Source organism: Cyclospora cayetanensis, unplaced genomic scaffold, assembly GCF_002999335.1.
Source record: "Cyclospora cayetanensis isolate NF1_C8 unplaced genomic scaffold, CcayRef3 CcayRef3_contig_243, whole genome shotgun sequence".
Lineage (NCBI taxonomy): Eukaryota > Apicomplexa > Conoidasida > Eucoccidiorida > Eimeriidae > Cyclospora > Cyclospora cayetanensis.
Window position 1 is genome coordinate 18,195 of NW_020312196.1, and position 11,475 is coordinate 29,669.

The 11,475-nt window shown below is 52.4% G+C and overlaps 2 protein-coding genes across 2 annotated transcripts; one reads left to right on the top strand and one right to left on the bottom strand.

Annotated features, from left to right (window-relative positions):
• Positions 1-1,005: 1,005 nt before the first annotated feature.
• LOC34623206 (probable ATP-dependent RNA helicase kurz) lies at positions 1,006-7,308 on the bottom strand. The gene is made up of 12 exons (XM_026338259.1): positions 6,805-7,308; positions 6,202-6,540; positions 5,776-5,873; positions 5,485-5,622; positions 5,110-5,292; positions 3,879-4,829; positions 3,323-3,576; positions 2,964-3,213; positions 2,160-2,795; positions 1,877-2,023; positions 1,431-1,757; positions 1,006-1,129 (listed from the first exon to the last, which is right to left on the bottom strand). The coding sequence occupies exons 1-12, from the start codon at positions 7,306-7,308 to the stop codon at positions 1,006-1,008; spliced, it is 3,951 nt and encodes a 1,316-aa protein (XP_026194044.1).
• Positions 7,309-9,448: 2,140 nt separating this feature from the next.
• LOC34623205 lies at positions 9,449-10,375 on the top strand. The gene is made up of 2 exons (XM_026338260.1): positions 9,449-9,490; positions 9,599-10,375. Exons 1-2 carry the CDS (start codon positions 9,449-9,451, stop codon positions 10,373-10,375), a joined length of 819 nt encoding a protein of 272 aa, XP_026194045.1.
• The last annotated feature ends 1,100 nt before the right edge of the window (positions 10,376-11,475 follow it).

Here is an 11,475-nt window from a genome sequence, read left to right on the forward strand (position 1 = left end):
TCGTTACCTCTCTTTACCATCTCCGTACTACCAATCCGGATGTTGCGACGGTACGGCTGTGGGTGGTTTCTCAAATTGTTTTGACGCTGTTATTCAAGCTCATGTCCAGCACTAGGCTGGGATGGCGTGTAGACAGCGTTCTGCAGCTCACGCGGGATGCATGTCCACGAGCATTAGCTTATGGCCATTATATCCGGCTGATCGTTTCTCGCATGCGTGTCGTAAGTACATGGTCTCACCTACGGTTCCTACTGTATGAACCGAAATGTTTGTGCGTGCTGCCTTCATTCAGCTGTTGGTGGAGCAGCTGTTTGACAATGCGTGCGTTGCTGCGGGTATCATGGAGGAGCCAAAATCGATGTTGCCACGACTCAACGAGCTGCTTTCCCTTACAGCCCGATATGCCTATCACCATGCAGGCGGACCCGTCACCTCAACACCATCAGGAGACTCAGCTGAGTCAAAAGATGACGCAGCCAAGGAGGCACATGTGGCATCTACAGCCACAGATAACCCCGTGGCGTAATTCAAGCCCAATGTGCAATACCGTAGTATGCCTAACCTGATGAAGGCATGCAGCGAACCCATGGCATGAAATGTATTTTCATTTGGCAAAGTTGTGACTAGGGCCAGCTTGGTGATGCAACTAGGCTTGGGGGCTATTTTCGGGTGTCTACCCACAATCGGACATCCGATATCGCGCTTTGCTAGCTAGGAAAGCTCCTTTTATGCAATCTGTACATCGGGAACCAACTAAAGTAAGATTGTGTCTAGCGTTTGGAGAGCTCACAAGGCTTTTTTCACGTTGCAGACTCTGGCGCTATCCGCCGTGCGACGAGGGCAGCTGTGCTCCGCTAACTCTGGCGGCGCAACTAACTAGAAGGAATAAGGAGGGGAACTAGGAGACGATTTCTTGAAACAGTTCATAAGTAGACGTTTGAGGGACCCATCAATTCTTCGTTGATCGAGCGGCCCACAGGCGTTTACAAGAGCCTGCTTGCGACTTCACAATGGTGGCCACATATCCCGTACATCCTGAAGCGTCTCGTAGTTGTATGATCGCAGCAATCCAATAAACTCCGCCAACAGATACTTAGGTTCCGTCTTCCAGACTTTCAGGAGCTCCATCCTGACACAACAAGCACGCCTAATAACAAACGCAGTGCACCGCAGCCCCACCAAGTACCCGCACGCAGAGGCATTGCTGTTCACTGCTTAGGATTGGTGCTTTGGGAGATACATGCCCACACACTAAGCTCCATGCAAACCAGCACAAGATTGGAGAGTTGAGGAACATGCTAACAGAATCGTTGCAACACGAAGTAGCCACTGAGCCGAACTGTGCCAAAGATCACTGGTTAGAAAGCATAGCCACGGATAGTTGTGTGCGAGCAGAGCAGCTCTTCATGCATGCCGTTAGTTGGCCGTACCTTGATGCAATATTGCGCATGGCGAGTTCGCCTACAAAGGCGCGTACTGCAAATGTCCCCGCACGGTCTCCTGCAAGCATGCCCTCTGGGGTGACTGCAAGCGAAGCAGTAAAGCGTTTGAGACGAGGTATGGCGCGACCGGCGACGAGTGCTGCAGCAAAGCACTTATAGAGTTGCTCTTGTTGCTGCTTTTCCTGAGGTGAAAGGAGCTTGGCGTGTTTTGCCCGGATGCGTGGGAGGGGCCTTTCCACTGCGGGGAGTGGCAATTGTAATGGCGAGTACGTAGGGCGGGTCCACCCAACCACTGCATCTCTTCTCTCATCGTACCTGCACAGGAGGTAGATAAGGCATCAGGTTACAAAGGAAAGTCCACACAAATGCGCTAAGCACTAACTGCCTTGGGCAACCTATCACTGTCGCACAAGGGAACAGAATGGCGAGCATACGCTGGTGCCGGCGTTTGGAGGAAGGTGTGTTGAATCATCGGAGTATCAATTCCGCTGAGCTCAGCTCCATCTAGAGGGGTGCAAACATGCAAAACTGCGCGGCCTTCGTGAATCAGCTGGTTATACACTAGAAGCTTAGGGCGCGGTCTGTAGAAGATGACAGCATGCACATGCGCGTCGAAACAGGTGATAGACAGCCCTTTTGTCTTCCACCAATTCCCCCAGTCACCCCTGGTGCCCCAGACTTTTCGAGATCAGATAAGGCTCTGCATTACAAACTTACGTGACGTGCAAGACGTTTGAAGAGGGATGTATGAGAGCAAGCTGGCCCTTCAGCTCGCCACAGCGGTACCCTCCACGAGCTGACTCACGCTCGGCAGCTGTTGCATCCGCCGGCAGTCTAGGGGGGTCCTGCCAAACTGCAACGTGGTCTATGAGACCCTGGACGACGCACTGGTGTAAGCAGCGCCTTGACTGTACGTCAGGCAAATCCAATCGCAGCGGTGGCTTCAAAACTAGTAGGTCATCCACTTCCTTTTCAAGTGTTCCCGCACCTAGTCCTTGGTGGCTCTGGCGTGACCGCTGCAATAGTGAACGGACCAGCTGAGCCAGCTGCGCGGCGAGTGCCCCAACCTCGGCCATTCGTGCTGAGTCTAAGCAGTAGGTCCTGCAAAAGCTAGTGGGATGGCGCGAGTGGCTATAGGCTCCGCACAGCCAAATGTAAGCATCAATGTCGCTATCATACTCCTCCCAAGGCCTCTGGACCTTAGGGGTGGCCATATCCCCTTCAGATGTTTTGCCAAATGCCGACTCTTCAAAAAAGCCATCGCGTCTTCGTGAGGGCAGCAATTCTCCCACCGTGAGAGCAGCAACCACATAGCAAGCCAGGGCGACAAACTGTCCACCGTGCTCCTTGAAACTGCGTAAGCACAACATAGCGGCCACCCTGACACTTGATCTATATTGATCCACCCTGACAGATTGTACTTCGGCTCAGTGCCCTTCGGGCCTGGAGAAATCTGATCACATCTGACCAAGGATATCGGCGGGATAACTGGGAGAAGGCAGAAGGAAAAAGAATACCGACCGGGAGCACGCCAAAAGAAGCATTTTTGCGAAGCGCGGCGGTATCGGCAATTCGCTCATGCGACGTCCAAGCACAGAGCAGCAGACTTCGGGTTCTTTAGTACTCTTCTGGTTCTGGTCCTGGCTACGAGTGGATTGGGCGCTACCCTTACGCTCAAGGGCTCCGAGAGCTATTAAACGGTTGCGCGCGACAGCAAGTGCAGTAGAAGGGGGCGGGGAGGGGAAGGGAAAAGCTGAGGGACGAGGAATCCCTGAAAGCAGATAAATGGCAATAGCACGCTGAGTTCCATCGTAGTGTCTCATGGGAAGCCCTAATGGCATATGGGAAGAGGGTGAAGGGGATTGTAGTATTTTGCACACCCAGAGCAGCCATGAAGAGTAGCAGGTGGTCGAGAGGCACAGAGTGAATCTGCGGTGGCGCATGTGCCTCCATCTCATGTTGATAGACGACAGAAGAGTACAAACGGTAACAAACACCAGCCCCCACGCGCCCAGCACGGCCAGCACGCTGCTGTGCTGCCGCCTGAGACGTGAGGGTCACAGTGAAGTACGAGAAGCAGTCCGAGCCGGAAGAGAACACCCGCCGCTTCTCGCGTCCGCTGTCCACGACATATCTGCAGCACTCAAACGAAACTCATGAATCATCGTGAGCCTCCGCATTCTACAGACACGCAGAGGGTTTCTCTAGTTAGATACGTCCTGCTTAGCTAACGCAGGAAGAGACTCCACTACCTTTGGGACGGTATGACTGTACGTGCAGCACATTAATATGGGGCCACACATGCGCTGTGGGTGTTCGCTCGGCAGATGAAATCGGGAGACGTGATAATCAGCTTTGTTCACCATGTTGGTGTGATTTAGTGCACAAGGGTATATCAAATGGGTGGGCAGGGGAAAAGCAAACCATCAAGCTCACCGCACGTTAGGAAGCGTAATTGAGGTTTCCGCTACATTTGTCGCCACGATAACCCGCCGCTCGTCAGGGGCCGGGGGTTCAAAGGCAAGACGCTGCAGTTCCCCTGGTAGTGAGGCGTACAAGGGGAGGACAGTCAGCCGCGGCACCAGGTGCACTTGTTCATGTCGCTCTGTAGTTTCATTTCTGTCTCCTCCCGTGCGTGCTTCCTTTGTCATTCCATCTCCTTCGGCTGGACGTTCCAGCAAGCGCGCACCAGCGCCAAGCCAGCCTCCAGGAGATACTGTGTTTCGCACACGACGTTTTATTGTGTCCGGACACTCGAAGGCCTGCACTGCATTATCTGCTTTGTAATTGCCGGGTGAGGTCGCCTGTTTAGGAGAACTTGAAGTGACACCCGGTTTTGTATGAGCTGAAACAGCCTCTTGACTAGCCACAGGTGACACTGGAGCGGAGCCTTCAGGGGCTCTCATGGGCCCATCATTCTTAACTGTACTGGGTACTGATGAGCATTGTCCAGCCAAAACTGCTTTCAAGACGTCAGCCTCCGCCTCTTTGATGTCGTCAAGGGGTTTCTCATCCTCTTCAGCGTCGCTCTCAAGGGCTAGCTGTAGCTGCTGATGCAATATGGGTTTCATCTTGGTCTTATGGCTGGCCGGATAAGAAGAGATATCCCTTGATCCATAGGATACAGAATGCACATGGTCAACGTCGATGTCTGGGGTCCCTTCAAGAGACGGCACCTCAGTATCGCTGTGGTCTGACAGCTCAAAATCCTCCTCACACGAAATTCCCACATCCTCGGGAGGAGCTGCAGCAACGCTTTCAGTGCAGGCTCTCCCGAAGTTGGATGTTCTGTCCCGCCGACGCTGCCACTCCTGCAGCTGCCGTACAGCCGCTAACACCTCCGCGCGCCCAGTCAAAAAGACAAGCACAGAACCCGGAGGTAGGCGCCTGTGTAAATGCACAATCACAGCCTACCACCAGCCCTGCTCTGCGTCTCAGTATTATTCCCCTTCAATTGAAAAAAACTCTGACCTAGACGCCCAGAATTTCAGCTCAAAGTAAGGGCCTACGCATCTGATAATGAGGAGTAACCAGGAAAGCAACAACCATGAGCGTAGAGATCGCTACAGGCGCAGGTATGAAAAATGCATGCCGTCAAAAAGAGCCTGCTGAGTAGGCTCTCGTTCTCTCGCTGGGCACTCTCTCGGAAACGGTGGGGGCTACTTACGTGTGAATCTGGAGAACCTTTTTGATTGCAGCGTCAACATACTGAGTGGCCGTTTTCTTGCTAAAATGTATGCGCACGTCAAACGTGCGACTGTCCAGGCTCAACAACGCAGGCGAAGGATAAAATAAATGTGCGTTCTCGGTAAAGTCTGCAGCGTTTAGAGTTGCAGACATTACTAGCACCCTGAAAAGTATTTAAACACCCATCCAGGCCACAATTCTTAGCAGCAAAGTGTCCTAAGGCATAGATTCCGAGTTAACCACCGCACAGTGGTAAACGATGCCTCTAGAAAACCGCTGTACTCAGCAGGCAGTGTAGTGGAAGGCATTGGAGGGTAGGGTAAATAGGAAGCATAGCGGGAAGCAGCCAACGCACTTTAGAGGAGGCAAAACATCTACTCCTTTGCGATAGCGCTCCCTCCGCAGGACGACAATCCGAGAGAGAAGACCCAAAATAAGGTCGACATTTACGCTCCTCTCGTGTGCCTCGTCCACGATGATGCAGCAGTACTTGCTGACACAAGCACACCGCAAACTCGCAAATCCAGTACGCTTCAAGGCTACCCTTCTGGATCACTTGTTATGGGCTTCGAAACACTTTAGGAAAAGCCTCACCAGCATTCCCCCCAAATTACTCCTCGTCTGCAAGACAGCCTACTTTGATTACCTCGCTAAAAAGTCGTGTTGCAACTCGCGTAACAGCACCCCATCGGTGGCGAATTTTAGGCGGCATTGCGGGCCAACGTTATGTTTTTCATAGCGCACCTTTGACAACAGCACAGCAGGGGAACACGTTTACAAAATGCGCACACATGACACCACTGGGGGTGTTTGTAGCTGACATGTCTACCTTCTCGTTCGTTCCTCATGAGTCTCAGCCGGATTCTGAGTCCTGCAGGCCAGCTTGGCATCACCAAAAATACCCTAGCCAGCGATAATAATGAGAAGCCCATTATAGGCCAAGCAGGAAAAAACATACAAAAGAAGATAGACCGGGAAACCGACAGTTCAAGCCGTGCAGGCAACGTATGAGGCAGAGCAAAACACCACGAAAAATGAAAAGCTAGAAACGCGAAGGCTGAGACAGGCGTACCTGGTAGCCAACAAGTTCTGGTGCCCCCATTTCCTCTGCCACTCTGTGGGCAAGCGCAGTGGCCGCTACCCTTCTAGGCTGGGTGATACACACGCACATTTGGCGTTTCACGAGGATCCCCTCCTTAGTCTCTTCGGCCGTAACATCACCAGGAAGCGTTTGCATGTCTGTTGCTTCACCTTCAGGAGAGTCGGTAAATGCAGTGGTTGTGGTTTCCTCTTCCTTTGCGCCACGTGGCACCTTGCCCTCCTCAGCAAGCGCCTGGCGAGCCGCCTCGCAATTCTTCGGGAACAACATTGACGGGTAACAGATGCCGGACTCGAACACGAATTGTGGAATCTGCAGGAATAGAACAAAAAAGGCAAACTTTCAGCACTATACGCTAAAAAATCCAAAAGGCAGAATAGGGTCACCATTGCATGGCACAGACACCTTTGTGTTCGTAAGAATGTAGCTACTATTGTCCAATCCCTCTTCTCTCTAACTGAATGCCTCATCTGTCTGACACTTCACGCCCATTTTTCCCTGGGCTCTAACGACAACAACTCATACCAATCCTCCCTAGAAGCAGCCGGAGGGAAGCCAGAGCCCTGTGTGCTTTACCTGAGTACTCTTCCCAGAGCCAGTGGCCCCCGAGACACACATGACATCGGCATGACGACAACCTGACAAATCCTGCATTTTCTTGGCCTTTCGTTTCTTACAAGCTCTCTCTCCTGCCGTATTAGCTTCCTCCTCCGAGCTGCTGGGCACTTCATCAGCATCATTCACAGAAGGGTGCTGCTGTTGCAACAGGAAGGAAAGCACACGGCCTTCCGCCTCTGCTGCCGGCAAGGCGCTGCGCGTCGCTTCCAATTCGGGGGGACGCCGCAGCAGACTTCTAGCTATCTCAGCCGAGTACCGTATGCCAGGCAGAGCTCCTCGATGGGGTCTCCTATCAGGCCTGGCTGCCATTGCTGCTCCTGATCCGACATGACGGGCTGTGGCAGCACCAGACTTTATTGGACCGTGAGATACTGGAGCGCCGCTGCTGCTAGAACCTTTTCCAGCGGCTGGGGGTGCTACATGGTGGTCACTGCTTTTCTTTGCATCCTGCTTGCTCGACATTGGCGCGTCAGCGCGTTCCTGCTCAGCAGGAAGGGGCACATCGTTTTGCTCATCTTTGTCTTTGCTCTCTGTGGACGTCATGTGGTCCACGAGCTGTGTCTGCTGCTTTTGCTGCTGCTGATTTTGAGATGCCGATGGCTGCCCATTTTCCTTCTGCCTTTCTATCTTTCTCTGTTGCCGTTGCTGCTGCGTCCTCATCATCTCCTGCTGTCGTTGCATGGCCTTGTGCGCTTTCTTAAGCAACCGCCGACCCTTGACGCCCGTAAGAACCGGCAAAAGTCCCCCTCCCAAAGCCAGCTTTGCTTTCGCCAGTTGCACCTCTTCACTTGCAACAGCTGCTTGTAAGGTCGCCTCTCCTGCTGCTGCAACACCCTTCCCGTCAGCGCCCGTTTCGGCTACTGCAGCAAGAAAGCATCAGAGGTTGCAGCGTGCTTGGCGCCTCTCCTTACTGCCACGCAAGTCTTTCTTGATAAATGCTAAAGCCGTTTGAATACACTCAAGTGGAACGCTAGCTCCTCTAATAAACCTCTCATTGTTGTTTCGGTTTTTGGATAAGCAACTTACTGGAGGGGAGCTTGTGTTTCTGCAGTTCTTCAGAAAGTTCTGCTTTAAGACCTTTTTCTCTGTGCTTTTTCTGAAAGACGCACAGCAGATGAGGTGGTTAACAGATAGGCATCAGTAAATGCGAGTGCATACAGCGGCAAAAAGATGTTACACGGAAGAGCAGCTACACGAGCGCGGCCAGGAAGGTAACTTGTTACCAATAATTGTTGCAGCTTTCGTTGCTTCCTGCTTTTCTTCTGTTCATTCGGCTGCTGTTCAAGGGTCTGCTTGTCCGCAACCTTTTGTTTCTTGGTTTTCCGGGGCATCAACACTACCGCGCTGCTGCCCGTACCGGCGTTCTGCAGGCAATCGACACTAGAGAGACAGTTCGTTCAGCAGTTATTCGATGCTCACTTCATCAGCTTAGGCGTGAGAGCCTCCAGATACTGCACATGATGCCAGCAAGAGGTGCTGCGAGGCTCTCTAAAATGCTTTGGTATGCTGAGAGGGCACACCTCAGAGACATCACCGAAGATGGCCTCGTCCAGCAGCGAGGCGGCGTCAGCAGTCGCCATCATTTCCTGCTATGCTGCGTGCTGTTTCAGAGGAAGAGCAGCCGCTGAAGGCCTCCTAATCACTGCCCCGTATGAGGGGCCTCTCTGTTGAGGGGCCTCAACAGAGGAACCCTGCGCCTTCGCGGTGATTCCAAGGGTCTTCTACTGGAAGAAGTCCCCGAGTAGTTCCTCGTGCACTGGGACCCGCAAACACCCGTCGATGCAGAGGTGGCCCTCAGTGTTTTCGCTACCTTCTCAGCATCCTGTGGAGCGGGTTTTCCCAAATCTCCGGATCCTCGTCGACTGTACCTACCAAAGTTCCGTGAGTACCAAAGAAAGAAAATTCTCGACATATATTTCCGTCAGAAGAATGGGTAAAGCCAAAAATTATGGTTGAAATGTGGAGGACTACTTGTGGCTCCGTGGGGCCCCCGCTGGCTCCAATAACTCGAGTGGGGCCCCTGAGGACTGTTTGGAGCTACGATCTACAGCAGGAGTACAAAAAGTTGCCGGTCACGTTGACTTGTCATTAAATTTAATAGTATTACGTTTGAGTGGATTGCTTGTTGGAGGGCACTCGGGTGTCCTTTTAAGCAGCAGGGGGGGCCGCCAGTGCTGTGCCTAGTACCAAGGAATGCTCGTGGACTACCCAGGGAAGAGAGCAGTCGTTGCATTGCTGTGGTCGACAACGTAAAGGCGCAAGACATATTTCAAATGGCTGAAAGCTGTTCTATTTTTTGAATGAAGCATGGGCCTCTGCATCTTTTCGTCCATCGTGTTTTCCTCAGCCAGGTTATGGTGGGGAGGTTCATGAATTCTTGGCATTCCGTGTGATTTCAGTTTTGTTCTCGTCTCCTTGAAGCACCTTTGCCTGTATCGGGTCGTGCGTAAGGGCTTCCCGTGAGGCGACTCTCTGCTTTGTGGATCTCTGCCTCCATGGGTGAGGTCTTGTTTCGTCCATAGGTGTTTTTTCGCCGAGAGCTTCCTCTCGAGTCGTTGCCAAGTCTATTCAAACCCATTTTACATTCGGAGGTCGTTGAAAAATGACCGCTGCTTGGACCTTCTACCGTGTGACTGCTGCTCTGGTTGAGGGCCTCCCGCGCCTCTCCAGCTGCGCTCCGTGGGCCCTCCCGGCTAGTTGCTTTTTCTTCGGAGTGCACTTGTTTTTGCACGTAGTGCTGCGGCAAATTCAGGATTCTCCCTTGTCTGGCTGGCTGCCGTTGTTTCAGCGGAAAGCGTGGCCCCATCACGGCATCAATAGGATATGCTCCATATTACACAGTACAATAGTGTTTGTGTGGGGTTGCGGCGTGTTATACCAGGAGAGGGCGCTATTCCGTTCAGCTGATGATCCCACGTATTTCGGAGCTTCAATGACGGTTCTACAGCGACCGTTATTGCTTTTTTCTCTCTCGTACTTCCTCTACGACACAGTGTATGTCCTTATAGAGTGGGATCCCCCAACCTTTCTGCACCACGTCGCAGGGCTCGGTGCCATTCTTTTTGCCTTTCAGCGCTCTATGTCTGGCGCGGAGCTCCTTGCTGGTCTTACTATAGGCGAGTGCAGCACCCCGATGCTCCATTTGCGCTACTTTGCCCGCCACTACGCCACTCTTTTTGCTAAGCAGAAGGCCGCAGAGCAGGGACAGGGGCAGGAGTGCAATGGAGGGGCCTTTAAGACATCAAAGGAGCTGCCAGAGGTTCCTGTTCCGCAGGGTATTTGTGGGGTCTCTTTTGATCGTCTACATCGCATAATGGAAGTGACGTTTGCATCAATCTTTGCCGTAGCGAGGGCCATCGCCGGTCCTTGCATTACGCTGAGCCTCGTTCTCAATCCCAGGACGCCTGTACTGGTGAAGATATTCGGTTCTTCTGTGTGCTTTCTGGGCTTCTTCTGGCTGTTTCAAATTGCATATCTTATATACTCCAGGGGGACCGCCTGCAGGGGCGCTCACACGAAAGGAGAGTAGGCTGCCGGGGTTGCGGCCCGCCGAAGGGGTGGCAGCTCTTGCAGCGGATTTCGACTGGTGGACTGCTGACAACAAATAGATTTGTGCCTGTTAGTAATCCAGAGCAAGTTATCTTTTTTACTTGAAGCAAGAGTCAAAGACGGCAATTGCAGGAGGTGCGGTAAAAACAGCGCCATTAGCAAATTCATCGCCAAAAGCACCCAATAATAAGGGACAGGAAATTTGCAGCAGATTATACTGGTGCCTCGCCTCAGCAAAACTGTGAGCGAATTCGAAAAAGTCTTGGGGTTGGGATGACATCTTCGGATCTTCTCCAACCGCCTACCGGCCCAGAACTCTAATTTAATAGGGACGAGTCAGCCGCACCCGCGGTGCTCTGCTGTCAGAGCTGCGTATAATTACCACGGTAGTAGTTCCTTTTGCTTCGCTTGCAGCAGGCCACCCTCTGCATTCTCATAAGGAGTGGGGCGAAACGCCTCAGGGCTCCGCATCCGGAGCGGCGTATGGTCTCACGGGTCCCACCTGGACGCGTAGAAGGATTGTTCATATTCCATTTTGAAGCCTTCCAATTTTATGAAGCTCGGAGGATTGGAGAGCTACCAACCGTCCCCTCAGCTGTGTGGCTAGTCGCATTGCGTCAGTATGAAGGAGAGACCTGGACACCTCATATGGGTGCAGCAATTGTCTGCTTACACAGCGTTGCCGCCATCCTAGACCGTTCTAGGGATCCAGCATTTCCGGAGATTTCGTCGCGAACACAAGTTTCTTTTTTAATTGCCTAACAATTTTAAAAAGTGAATGAGCTCTCAAGGTTTGCGGCACCCTCTCCTGAATGAACCAAGGAAGGAACTGCTACACCAAGCAGGGCCGGGCCATGTGCCAACAAGGTACTGCTTGGACCTCCGCTAAGGGGAGCAAGGGAGTACGCTTTCATGTCGCACACTTGTAAAGCCATGCAGACTAGCCCGATCAGTCTGCGGAGGTATTACCTCAGGTGTTTGTCGTAAATGTCGCGCAGCTTGAACTTTCTATTTCGAACTCGTAAACGCGGTGAATAGAGCAAATTTCTGATATCTTCGTATCGGGCTGAGTAGCACTCT